Source organism: Zeugodacus cucurbitae, chromosome 2 (genome assembly GCF_028554725.1).
Source record: "Zeugodacus cucurbitae isolate PBARC_wt_2022May chromosome 2, idZeuCucr1.2, whole genome shotgun sequence".
Lineage (NCBI taxonomy): Eukaryota > Metazoa > Arthropoda > Insecta > Diptera > Tephritidae > Zeugodacus > Zeugodacus cucurbitae.
In genome coordinates, this window is record NC_071667.1 from 52,083,437 (window position 1) to 52,097,991 (window position 14,555).

The following is a 14,555-nucleotide window of genomic DNA, read 5'->3' on the forward strand; positions in this document are numbered from 1 at the left end:
GACATAACGAAATAATTTATGCAAAACTCGCATTCGCCGCTTTATGAAATTCAGTGTAAGCGACAAAAGCAATTATAAAACCACATAATAATAATAAGAAAATATTTTAAATTTTTTTCTCCTTCCCTCTCACTCACGCTGCTTCTCTGCATTGGTAGCGTCTGTAACTAGAATACTAGTAGACAATGCAAAGTGTCTATAACAAAACAAAAGCCGCTGAGCAAAATATTTAATAACCGCCGGTGTGACTCGCATAAGAAGCAGTTAGATTTATGATATAAAACAGCAACAAATAATATCCAACAACAACAAGGTACACATAGGCACGCAGGCAAAAGTGTTTTTTGTTTGTTTTGATTTTTCATTTATTTTTTATTTTTGTATTTTTGTACACGCATTCTAATAACTCAACAAAATTAATTTTCAGTCAAACAGTAGCGGTAATTGCAAGCGACAGCAAGTAAGAAGCGCTTCTTGCAATAGTGAAAAAATAAATACATAATTATTTGTTTAAATATTAAAAGCAAACAACAACAACGTTAAAGAAATTCACACAAGTATAGTGCCACACACGAGTTTAGTGTAATTGCCAACGCGCGAATTCTAGCAGTTTTCCAGCCAGCTAGCGCTTAGTGAAAGCAAACCTTGTGGCAAACAAAAGACTTAAGCACCGAACGCGATGACCACACAAGCGCACACAACGCCGAAGATGAGCGCGGCAAGCAGCCAGCTGCTCGCGGCCTTGCTAATTTTCGCCACTCTGCTGTTTAGCCAGGTAAGTCTCGCTGTGGGAATTTTTATGCGTTTCGCAATTACATTTAAGCGGTGTACATTTCGGGGAAATTTAGCTTCAGCATGCGGATTTTCGCTATGAACACTGCTGGCTTATTATTTAAATATGTCTTTAGCAGTAAAGTGGAAATAATAAAGCGCATATATTAATAATTTTAGTTTTAGTTTATTATAGTATTTGAGGAAAATTTCAGTTGTAAATTAAATATTTTTATTAGTCATAATCAATAAATGTCACACTGTGGCCAGGAGTAATACTGCAGGAATTTAAAAATTTACTTCAGAATATAAATATTGAATTTTTATTATTGAATAATTATATATTTTTATAATTTCTGTAATAAATTGAGTTTTTTGTGCCATACTGTTAAAAAGAAAATATTTCGATTATATTATGGATTCTATACATAGATATAAATGTTTTCTCTTGATCGAAGGATACTTTTTATATATATATTATCTAAAAAATATATATATTAAAATATATATATATATATTATATAGGCTTTTATAGATATTTATAGATTACCGTTTCAACAGATTTATCGATTGAAGCTATTTTCTTGTTCAAAGAAATTAAAAAAAAAATGTTTCTGTTATTTTTATCGAATACAATTACGATTGATTTATCGACGGCAAATACTCTACTGGTAAAAAAATTATAAAAAAAATTTTTCGATTATTTTATCGTTATTTAGTATCTAATACTTATCGAAAAAAAATTAAAAAAGAAATGAAAGAATACATATAACGAATTCAGGCGAAAAATATTTAATTACAATCTGAGGAAAAATTCAAATTTTGATGATTGAAATAAGTAACAATGCAATGAAGCTTACTGAAAAAGGAAATCGAAAATCATGAAAAATCGATAATAACTAATGATCAATAGCTGTATATAAGAATTAATACATTTCTGTTTATATGTTCTCCAAAAACTACAAAACAGCTTGAGTATACCAATTCTCTATGAGAAACAAATAATGTGAATATCACAGTAATAAAATAATATGTAATTTTGTAGTTCCTAACAATAGGGTTATCTTAAATTAAAACTACAAAAAATAATAAAAAATGTCTGCCCACAAGGTGTTTAAGAATAACATTAGAAAATATACTGTTAGTCTTATATTCGGACATATTTTCATATAGAGTTGCCACCTGTCGAAAAATGTAAACTATGAAAATTTATATGCACCAAACATAGGTTAGAAAGTACTTTAGTGGGTATTCAGGAAATTTATATTAAGACATATTTTGAAAAATATGTTTGATAAACATAAAGTGCTTAATAAGGTTCCTAAAAAATAATTTCATATCTTTTATCACAGACTCAATTAGATGTGGAGTACATTAGACAATTATTTATTATATATTGGGCCTAATCATTGAATCCGTTTCGATCGAAAAATGGTTCGATTCGATCGAAAAAATTTACGTCGGAATCATTGTAATCGTATCAAAAATAAAATTTACGATCACATTGAACGCACTTACCGACTCGAGAAAATACATTCCGCGACTAATAGATGTCGCTAATTACGAAATCATTGAATCCGCAAAATCGAAAATTTTGGTCGGAATCTATCCGTTGGTGAATGAGTTGCGGAAATGTAAAATAAATTAACAATTTGGAAGTTTTTATGTAAATAATAACAGATGACGGTCTAAATTATGTTTTAAATGGATATTTTAGAGCCAAGAGACAAAAACAGACTAACAAAAATAAATTAAAAATGTTTAAAAGCGATATAAAGTTGCCCCCTCGAAATAGCGATGGAATTTTCTCAAAGAGCCTCAGGCGAATTAAATATTTTTTGGAAGAAATTTCACAATAGTTAAAGGTCAGATTTAATTTTTTTTGAACAAAGCAAAAATAGTTAGTTTAAGCATAGACACTTTATCAAATTTGTCGCTAAAGGTCGATAAAACAGTTTACGTTCTCACTTTGTGGTAAAGCAGTTTATCGACGGAATCAATGATTGCATGAACATTTTCGATCGAAAATCTTTATCGTATCGAAATGGAATTCGCTGCGGATTCAATGATTAGACCCATTATAAATAAATAAATAATCATATAAACTTGATTGAAAAATGTTATACATAATTGAAATAAGAGAAAATGTATATTTATCTATATTTTGTATTTTTTAGTAACTGGATGAAATTAATAATAATACTTTTTAAAAAGCCCTTTTTTTGAATTTCCAAGGAAGATATTTCGATTTTGAGGCTAACTTCGAAAATCGGAAAACTCACTTTATACTTATGACTCGATCACCCGAAAAAATTAGTTTGGTTCAATATCCAAAAAAAACTCGATTTTGCCGTATAAAGATTGCTGCCTTTCAGCTAGTTAAAAATTTCCCCTTAGTGTTGTTGAACAGAGTTACAAATTTTCTTTTTATTATACTATCTATAATATTCATTTATGACCATTAAAGTAAGACTCCGTTTCTTTATTATGAAATTATATTAGTTATGGCAAATTCGTAAGCAATTTGCTGTCAACAAAGTGAAATGTCAAAGTCAGCGATTGACAACTAAGCGTAGCCAATTTCATGTCTCTTTCACTCACATGGAAATTGAAAAACTATAGTCATTAACAGGAAGATTTCAAACTTAAAAAAAATGTACATGTACGAATATAGTATATTTTAAATTTTACTCGGTCACCTTTCGTGAACCTTAAATTTATTATTGTTTCGTAAATAAAAACTTGACTTTTCACTTTATGAGCAAATGGGCTCAAACAACGAGCTAGTGGCATATATTTCGATGTACGTGTGTATAGTATAAAATAAATATTTTTACTCGCTTGTTGCCTTCAACTCCAAATTTGCTTGCACTAATACTCTGAGAGCAAGCAATTAAAATTTAATTGGATTAAACGCCTTGACTTTATTAAATAGTTGTTATATAAATATATGAATATTTTGTAAGTGTAAATACATGTCTATATTTTTCTATCTATGTCTATATTCACTTTAGTTTAATAAAATAAATACATAAGTATGTGCATGTGCTATTAACTCAACGAAAAGAAATTTGATTAGTGCCATTTGCAAAGGCATAATTAGCTGAAAATACATAAATACTTACTTACATTAAGACATACGAATGTACATTTTCCCAGTGAATGCACACATTTCATTTTATAATACCAATTGTAATGCAAGTAATTTTTGGGCATTATACTACCCATTACTTCCATATACCAGACGGCAGTTACACGTCTAATGGCCATTTCTTCCAGCGAAAACAATAATATTAAATTTCACTAGAAATTATGATATTTTCACTGTCCGCGTTTATCTTGCGCTGGCCTTCAACAGAAATTCGTGCGCTTTTAATTTGGATGGAGTCATTAAATGTACAATATTTATGATTGTTTGACGCATAGCTATCAGTTTGCCATAGTCTTCAAGAAATTCTTAAAAAAAAAAATACTCTGAAGTGGTAAAAGCCATGAAAGTGGCAAGCAGCTGCTCAAAACGGCCGCGCGTGATGTACAATAAAAGAGTTAACCAAAACAAAGAGAAACCAATAAAGCTACACGAATGTCAAAGTCGCATCTCTAAATGAGGATGAAAAAAATATTTAATAAAAGTTTTAAGCACGTAAGCGTATTTAAGTCCACCACATTAAGCTCGGTGCATGAAAACTGAAACTGAAACTCAATTCGTGAGCAATTATGTGCGGCATGTCTTCTTCGGCGTCGGCGGCGGCGCGTCTCAATTGCATGTGGAAAAGTGGCGCTGTAACAAACCAATAACAGCGAGCATAAAAGACGAAATGATGATGCGGTTGTTGTTGTGCGACATGAAGCCGATGATGATGATGATATGCCGGTAACTATCAATTATAGCGATAGTAATCGCATTGCACCGGCTTTGACGCGTAGAGAGCGCAACCGCTTTTCTCTTCAAGCTTTCTCAATATTTGATAGGTGATGAGAATGCAATCGGTTCTACGATGTGGTGGTCAAATGCAACAAATAAAAGCGAATAACAACAACAACAAGGTATGTTTTCTATGCACCGCCAAGGCGATCTAACAATAACAACAATAACAAAGACAACAATAAAAACAACATAAGTAATTACAAAAATAAAATGCAACAACAACAATTAAAAACAAGAAAGTTACAACAACAACAGCGAAAATAAACAATAACAATAATAATACACACCACAATAATAATAACAGCAGAAACAACAATAATTACACATACAACAATAATAACAACAACAACAACAACAATATGCACCTTTCACACACCATGCAACTCGATCTAACCGTCTTGTGGTCAATTGTCAATAATAGGCGAATCAAGCGCAGCAACACTTGCCGCCACCGGTTGCTTTTGCTGTTGTTGCTGCTGCTACTGCTGCTGCAGCACACTTTGTTGCGTTTCGCTTGGCTCATTGTTGTCGGTCAATTCAATTGTTGCTTTTGTGTTATTGTTGTTGTTCTATTGTACTGCTGAGTTCAGCTTTTCTTTTCTGAACTAAATACACACACACTCAAGCGTGTTGTTGTTGCTGCTATTGTAGAGTTCCACTGACCGATATTTGGTTGCTCAAATCGTTTTTTTTTTAGATTTTGTTGTCTTGTAACAATTACATTGCCGTCGTCACGTCACAGCTGCTGCTGTTTACAATTGCTTGTTATTTGTAGCTTTTTGTTCCAATTTTGTTGTTGTTGTCTATTTAATATTATTTTATTAATGCTACTTATGCTTGTGAAATCGTCTGTCGGCGGCGCAATATTATAAGCGTATTTTCTGTCTTCTATAAATACAAGTAATTTGGTCCACGTTGAAGCTGTGCTGTCGCTTTTCATTTTCATCTCGTTTCGGGTTTGACCCCAAAAACTTCCGCTTCTTATTGGCTTACTATGTCAATTGCTGTCGCCACACACTGCTTTTACCCTTTAATAGCTTAGGTAAACACTAATGTGGGCTCTTATCAGCGCAGCGTGTATAAGATTCTTTGCTCTTTTCTGTTCAATTTAAGCCGGGATTAAGTGCAATAAAATGTGTTTTCCTATGTTTCGGGAAGCGAAACCCAATGGTGAAACTGCAGTTTCTCCTGTTTTCGAAATTTATAGAAATTTCATATTTGGTTGTTGCTATGAATTAAAAATAAATCTGTCGATTCATCAAATTGTGGCCAATCATGTCAATGTGTATTGCGCTTTGTATGCATTTTTTGTTGTTGCTGTTCGCCGGTCAACAGGCGTTCTTGGGAAAGTTCTGCGCTTTGGCGTGTGAACGGTGTCATTAATCGTGGTTTGACGTTAAGTGGTGCTTAAAGAGTTCTATTACATGGATTGTGCATGATTTGTTGGAATTATTGTTTTGTAGAAAAAAAATGAAGAAATTGAGGTTATGGCTTTGTTGTTAAATCAATATTATTAATATTAACTTTCAAGTAAACTTATTAAACCAGACTTAAGTACAGATATTTTATACTGCTGATATTTTTTTAATTATTTCCAAATATTTCGACATTCTTAATTCACTTGTGACACACTACTACAATATATTGTATAAACATTTACGAGTTTTCCCAGAGTTTGTTAAGCTTTTATGTGGCATTATAAATAATTTTAAATGATTTTTATCGAAAATAGTAGAAAAACGACGCATGTGGAGTTAATTAGTGGAAAATATTTTATATTCAGAATTTGGATAAGATCAGAGATCAGGATTATCTCTGATTTTATCATAATTTCCTTTTAACTATGGAAACGCGCTTCTTGGTTAGTTCATCGTACTGAAATTAATCGAAAGTAGTCAAAGTCATATCAGTAGAATTCGGTGGTTATTGGATGGTATTCGTATTATTTTTGATACAAAATCTTTAGATAAAGTTGGCGTTGTGCGTGCAATTGATTGACTGCAACCTTTTGAACGGAACTAAATAAGATGTTAATCTGTATTGCCAACTTTTTATTAATTGATTTACGATGTTCATATAACATTTCTTTAGTTTTATTAATGCTTTCATATGTTTTTGGCGACGATGGCTTGTCTATGCACACTAAAAGTACTGACGCTCACTTCTAAATCATGGGATTCCCTTCATATTTCATTTTAGTGGCACTAGAATCGAATATCGATTACTTAAATCTAAATAATCTAAGACTGTCTTGCTAAGGAAGAAGAAAAAGAAATCATAAAAAAACAACGAAAGTACACTGAGTCATTTCGAGTGAACTAGGAAATCTTTCAGTAGTATAATAAAATATTAATCCTTTATTAGATTACTCCAACTGTCAATCGATAGAAGAGACTGTTGGAGTTTGGTGGGAATACTCACTGGCCACTGTCTGGTAGTGGTACATGCCTACAAAATGGGACTTATGGATCGAGATGACTGCAGGAAATGTCAGGAACAAGGTGCATCTCCTGTGCACTTGTCCGGCATTGTCAAGACAACGACTTCGCTACTTGGGGGCCTCACAATATGAGAATCTGGAAGAGGGATCGAAAGTGAACCACAAAAACTTTTAAAATTCGGTATCGCAAAGGACCAAAACTGGTCTATGTGTGGCGTATTGGCCTGCCAGTATAACCTAACCTAACCTAACCTATTAGATTACTGGTTCCGTTAATATAAATTTTATTGGACTATAGGAGGCTATCTTTACTTGATAAGAACTTTTTTGATATTTGACGGGAAGTAGTATTGAACCCAGTTTCCAGCTTCCTGAGTCGATCGGTGATCACCAAACTTTCAAACATATTTGAAGACCATTCAAAAAAGTTCTAAATGCCCTTCGAGTGTTTTTAGATAGTCCATTAAATAACGGTATATGTGTATTTCCAAATAAAAAATCCTTAGAATCTATTGCCAGCTTCTTATTTCATCATATAACTGAGTTTCAATAAATCTCTCAGAGTAACTATTGAAGTAATAGATGAATGAAAATAAGTGATCGTGAGTCACTTTCGATGAAAAAATCTTTAATCTAAATTTAATTTATTTGAAAATCACTTTTAATTCATCAAACCAGCAAGTGTTTAATAATATATTAGAAAATATATCTTTGCTTTACTGCTCAATGCTTATGTTATTTCCGCTAATCGATATTCTCTATAATTTGGCTACTCTTTGCTAAATCACCATTGTCTGCTTTGAACTTGTTTTAAGCGTTGTTATTTTCAAGTGTTTGCTTTTTATTATTTTTGCTTTATTTATCTTGCGCGTTTCCTTCGTATTATTTATTTTGCTCACTTTTTCAACTTCAAAGCAACAGCTGGCCACTTCTAAGCGTTGAATAATTAAATATGCATGTTTAGCGCTAATATAAGTGTATGTGTGTGTGTGTTCATGTTGAATTTTGTGTAAATGCCTTCTAGGGAAATGACAATCAGCTATCGCACCAAACATATTTCATTCTTTAAAACACACAACGTAAAGCAAATGATATGTTAGTGTCAATTTTACGACAGTTCGGTGTTGCTGTTGTTGTACTGTTGTTGCCACTTTAAGTCGCGTACGCTTAAGTGCTCGCCGATCTAGTGTATAAGCATCCAATATGTAGTGGGGGCTAAAAATGACGTAATACCAGAGCGCCGATAATGGTAATGATGACGAAGTGATTCGGTTGAATGCGCGACAAATGACATGCATGTTCGTGTGAGTGTATGTGTGTGTTTGTGTGTGGACAGGTTTGCCAACGGCCAAAACCGCCGGTTGATTAGCACTTGGGTGGCACACACCTCGTATAAGGCTTGTATAAACACATCCACATAGAGAAGAGCTTAAGCTTGAGCTAACCTTGAAACCTATGAATCACATTATGTAACACAATTTATGCACTTCATAGTTGTTTGCCGCAAATTTTCGCAAAGTTTAGTTGAGTTGTTAATTTTGTGTTGCAGATTTTCTGTGTGTTTATAATGACTTCTGTGTGAGCTGTCAAGGTTTTGTTTTAGAAATTAAGCAGTTATTTATTATTATCTCCGCTATTTTTGTGTTTTCATTCAGCTCTGTGTATTTTCTCGAGATTTTTTCAATTCGCAACATTTACCGCTAAATTTCACACAACAAAACTGTTGAAAACCTAAACAAAGCCGAGTCAAGATTTCGTGCGCGCATTATGATTCGTTGCAACAGCGCGTGAAATAGGAAACCTTAGCTGAGAGAAAACCTTGAAGTATGCGCTCTATGCAGCTGGTGTTGTGTGAGATTTATACAGTAAGCCGCGAAAGTATTTGTATATTGCAAATCAGAAATTGTACACTTGACAACAATCACATCGCAGGCGTTTATCTATTTATATTACATTAGGGATGTGATTATTAGTCGGGATGATCCGCATTCTGACAGAGCTTGCATAGAACTTTCGCATTCCTAAATATAATATTAATATCAAGCCTTTCATATCTCTAGATTGTAGAGTCTAGCGTGTCCCCTATTCTGGGTTCTGGGTGGCAGCTGGGTTTATTGTCTTCTATGTTCAGAACCTATGTAATCTATAACAAGTAAAGAAGGGCTAAATTTGGGTATAACCAAACATTTTATACTCTCGCAATTTATTGATTTTGTTTTTTTTTAAGATAACATAAAATTTGGTCTATATATTCGGCATTCATTTTCGCCACCAAACTATATTATTTTCAAGACTGTACGCTCCCATAATTTTGGTAAGACATCTCACATAATAACCGGTAAAAAAACCCAACGAATATTTCTAAACCCTAATATTAGGTATATGGGAGCTAGAAGAAGTAATGACCCGATTTTACCCATTTTTTGTACAGAGACACATCATTAGAAGAAAAAACTTTCCCTCTGAATTTCTTGAAAATATCTGAGAGATTTCCCATATTTTCTGTAAAAAAATATCTATGGACATTGAGGTATTCATGTTCAATACCTGGGAATTTGAAAACTGATTGTTCGATTTCTACAATACACCACACCCCAAGTGCAGTGTTGATGTAATGCATTGTTCCGGTATCTTCATTGGTTCTTGATGTACTATAAAACGTAAAGTGAACGAATCAGATGGAATTCAAAATTGTGTTATATGTGAAGAAGGCGTGGTTGTGCGCCGATTACGTCCATTTATCAAGAAAATATTGTGTATCCAATTTCAATGAAATCGGTCGAATAGTTTCAGAGATATAGTTTTTGATCCAGAAGTGGGCGATGCCACGCCCATTTTCTCATTTTGCATAAACATATGAATGTTAACACATCTTTAGTAGTTTTCTCTCTGTAAGATGTTGGGAAAGTAGAAAAAATATATATTTTACATATTCATGTTTTCAATTCATTAGAAAAATTAAAATGTAATCGTTAAAGTGCATACTCCATTTTATTTATTTTTTTCACATTTATCTGCAAATTTTCAACGATCACGTGCCCAGCTGCCGCTTATCAAACGTTGCACGCGTGCGCTTACCGTACCAGTTTGTCGATTATACAACACTACGCCGTTATATCATGCAACAAACTCGTTTACCACACACAAGCATCCATATATATGTATATACGCCTACATAAGCGTTACAGTGCAAGTGCACCTATTTGGTTTTTGCTTAAAAGCTCGCTTTATGCTCTTAAAGCCGCTACTGCATACATAAGCCTAAGCTGAGTATGCGCGCCACGCTCCATTGCTGCCATGAAGCGTAAAACTAACAAATGCACGTACATTTGTATTTAATTAGCTCTCGTTGTTGTTGTTGCTCTTGTTGTTTTTGCTTCGATTTTTTCGCACATGCGATTTCGTTGCGAACCAAATTAATTTTTACATAATGACCGTAGCAAGTGTTCGACAGATTTTCGCAGCGAAATGGCAGAGACGTCATCGCTCGCATAACTTGAACTTTTCGCCAAAAAGAAATGAGCAAACTATTTTGTAATCATTACCGTTAAAATGTGTATTCATGCATTCGTAATTGGCATGCAAATTAAATCCCACAAAGAAATATTGTCGAAATGGGAGAACACAGAGATTGAATCTCACTCACTCCGTGGAATTGGTACTATGTCTCATTTTTGATTTGTGGTGTTTTTAAGATATCTACTCACTTAACATACACAAAAGTCTTCCAAGTAATCCAATCACTTCTTGGTAGTTATTGTCCCATCCCTATTTTCAATATGTCAATATTAAGAGAGTGGCGAATCGAACAAACAAAAAGGTATGGGGAATTAATTTAGGGAACGAACCTTCATTTTCCATATTTCATAAGGCAAGATATTTTAATAAAGGAATATGATAAAGTTTTCTACTCAATACTATTCAATTAGTGAGAAAAATTAAATTAGATTAGAGAGAACGCTTTTAATGAGTGAGAGTTAGTATGTAAATACTAATATTTATTATTTTTACTTTCCTGGAAAATATTTTAATATTTTCGTTCGAGATATTAGGTTTAAAATGACAAGAAATACATATGACTTTTAGGATTTCACGTAAGAATTCAAATGCTTGTTTTTATTAGCTTTTTTTAAGTAAAATAACAGTTTAAAGCATCATTAATATTGTGTTTGGGCCGTCATCGGTTGATTTATGTCAGAGTTAGGCTAATAAATTTTACAACCTTACAGTTAGTAACTGTTTGCTTAATGCTTTACTTTTACTCTCGTGTGCGCCTCATATGAGGTAAAAATTCCTTTAGCGGAATTTACAGCGCTCCGTTACGGCAACTGGGGCTGCTACTCAGCAAGTTGCCATATAGTTTATAGTGAAATGAAATGTTTACACAAGTTATCCCATACATGAACTTGAGTTTTGCATTTTTTGAAATGGGTGAAATGCTTTGAAGCACGTTTTTGAGAAAAATTTTAATATGGATAGGGTTATAGTTTTCTATAAGTGTTTATGAATAATAAATAAAATAATAATGAAACAAAATTGAAATTTCTGACGATGGAGATTAAAAATATTATATTTTCATATAGATATATCATATATAACAGTAGTCTGAGCTAGTAAGTAAGAGAAAGTTTAAGAAGTATCGATAGATGTAGGAATAAATAACTTCAAAACTTCTGGAATTAACTTAACTGATTTTTTTGAGAAACTGAACTTTACTTTGTTTCCATTTTTGTGAAATGCTTTCATTCCTATTTCATTGCTCCAAAGCAAGGATTTCAGATGATATCTTAAAACCAGTTTTAATGCAGACAGTGACGGTTTTACAATATCTTAGAAGGCTTATTTTGTATTCTGATTGATTTCTTTCAGAATATCGGACAAAAGTTCTTTAAGACACCCTTAAAGTTATTAGAGACTTCGTGCTGATTAACCCTTCTTCAGGAATGCAATGTTTTTATAAAATATGCTCATAGGAATGTTTTAGAAATTTTAAAATTCTCAAATTGGAACTAGTTCGTTTTTTAACAATAAATCGTCGATTTTCAAAAAATGTTCCAAACGTATGACCGAACTTGGTGAACTAAAAGTATTTGTGACCACTACACTGATCATAAATAGCAAAGAAAGAGGAGTTTCTTCCGAAAAATAATATATTGAACTTGTGGAACACTTTTTTCTTTTGACTTACCGAACTTCTTTAACCAGCAATATCAAATTAGAATTGCTTCAATCAAAGATCATGTTTTCTTTAGAGGAAGTGCATATTATTCCATGAAATATCTGACAAATAAGCTGTCATTAAGAATTCCGGTTTTTGGTCGACTATATTCATAACATTTCGGTTCCATAGTTTAGTATGTATGTTTCTTTATGTGGGTATATGTACATATTATATTTATTTAATCACCCATCTATCTATGCTACATTAATTTTTTCGGCACTTATTCATTACTATTCTAATGGCGTGCTTTATTGCGCCTCAATAAATGCATATACCTGTATCTAAAAGTACAAACGTACACAGCAATTAAATAATAAATAAAGACTACAAACGCACACATAAGTATTTTCAATTTTCATAACTTTATTGTTTAGTTAGCCATTAGCATATATTTTTTCGGGGCGTTATGGTGTTGTGCTTTTAAGGCACAAACAAATAAACAAACCGAAATTTCAATGTCAAATATTTGATGTGTAAAAATGGTTGGCATTTTTTTCGGATTGATAATTCACAATGCAAAAAAATGGTACGTCATATTTGAGGTAAATAAAAAATAATAAAATTGAAAGTGAAAACATTAAGGCATATGGCTAAGTAAGGCTGCAATTATGGAGCGCTAAATTGACTGAAGTCACTCGCGCCGACGTAATCGGTCGCTTATAGGTGAGACCAAATTTGGAAATGGAAAAAGATGTACATGGAGAAAAATGACATATCGCATACAATGTTATGTGATTCAGTTGTTTTTATTTATGAGTGAGCTAATTGCACTACCGTTTTTGTTACTCATCCTTATTCTGACTACTTACAAATTAAAATTCATTAACATACCCCAGAAGCCTATAATTTTCTTATATTAATTGAATAAAAAAAAATAAAATACTAATATTATATAATACAAATTAGCTCGCTTTAGTATAGTATTAAATAATATTAGCACAAACATAACATAGCATTAATAAACTATTATGATGTATCACATAGATATATTTATATATATATATATATATAAATATGTGTGCTTTAAAATATTAGTTATTTGTCATTCGTTGGGTGTTGACCGGCAAAATTTTCACACCGCCCCACAGCCAAACCCATTACGTTTGACATTTCTATGTCATGTTATGCATACGTAAGTGGGCGTGTGCGTCTGCAAGTACTTAGTTATTATTATATGTTTTGCATATGCATATGCGCCATTTTTAGTTAGCAAGCAGATAAGTTAGGTAATTGTTATGTGACTGAAATTTTTATTAATTTAGTTTTACGTTTTATTATATTTTATTTGTTGCTAATTGTTTTAGTCGCAGAAAAATAAAAATAAAAATTAAAATAAAAACATTTTCAATTAACCTTTTGACTACCATTTAAGTTCATCGATTTTGTCACGGTTGTGTTTTTGAACGCAAATACTTATATGTAGTTGTTGTGAGTGCGTGCTCATGTTTTATCAGTTTTTTTTTTAATTACAGAACCAGTCGTTACGTAATATGTTATGATTTTATGCAATGTACTTTTACTACAACAAGAACTTAAATGCTAATACTAATCACTTTGCTAGTTTTCTGCATATTTATTTATTTAATAATTAATATTTTCTAAAAATATGACTTATTACCAACGGCAATCCTATTAATTTTAAAATTGTCATAGAGTGGTTATATCAATACCTCATTCATTGATTTCGTTGTGAAATGACAAACCAATCAAGTAACAGCAGTCAAAAGGTTCACCTCCTAGAAAAGTAAAACTTCATTGAAGACTACACGTCTAAAAAACACCAGTTATTTCGAAAATACACTTCGATGGGGCATTATCTTCATTAGAAGACACACTGGTAAAACAGTATATGGCCAGGATATGTCATTAGTAATTTTGACCGTTATATTTTCTTTTGAATATTATCTCTTTTCAACATACTCTTAATACAACAAAAGGGTTTCTTACTCTGGAGAAAATAATCATTTCATATTTTAGACAATTTTGAGCTTTCATTTTTATTAGATTTTAATAAAGTTCTCTATCGAATAGAGTTTTCACACAGCTAAATTCATTGAATACATTAAGATTATAATTGAGAAACCAGTTTTGGCCTTTCGCATAGCCGGCTACTCGATTAACGGTCAGATGTTATATATTTACATATAGCTACGATTAAAAATTAATGTAGTAAAAAAAAAAAGTTTTTCTTTTGT

The 14,555-nt window shown here is 32.2% G+C and overlaps 1 protein-coding gene across 10 annotated transcripts in view; it reads left to right on the forward strand.

Moving 5' to 3' along the window:
* LOC105214232 (uncharacterized) overlaps positions 1-14,555 on the forward strand; it is a 75,614-nt gene that overhangs the window by 5,447 nt on the left and 55,612 nt on the right. For all 10 annotated transcript variants that reach the window (XR_008470977.1, XM_011187539.3, XM_054229442.1 and 7 more), the window contains exon 2: positions 428-775. Coding sequence is in view for 9 of the 10 variants with exons in the window: in XM_011187539.3 (XP_011185841.1) it covers positions 680-775 (96 nt within the window). In the remaining variant the exon portion in view is untranslated. The remainder of the gene's footprint in view (positions 1-427; positions 776-14,555) is intronic.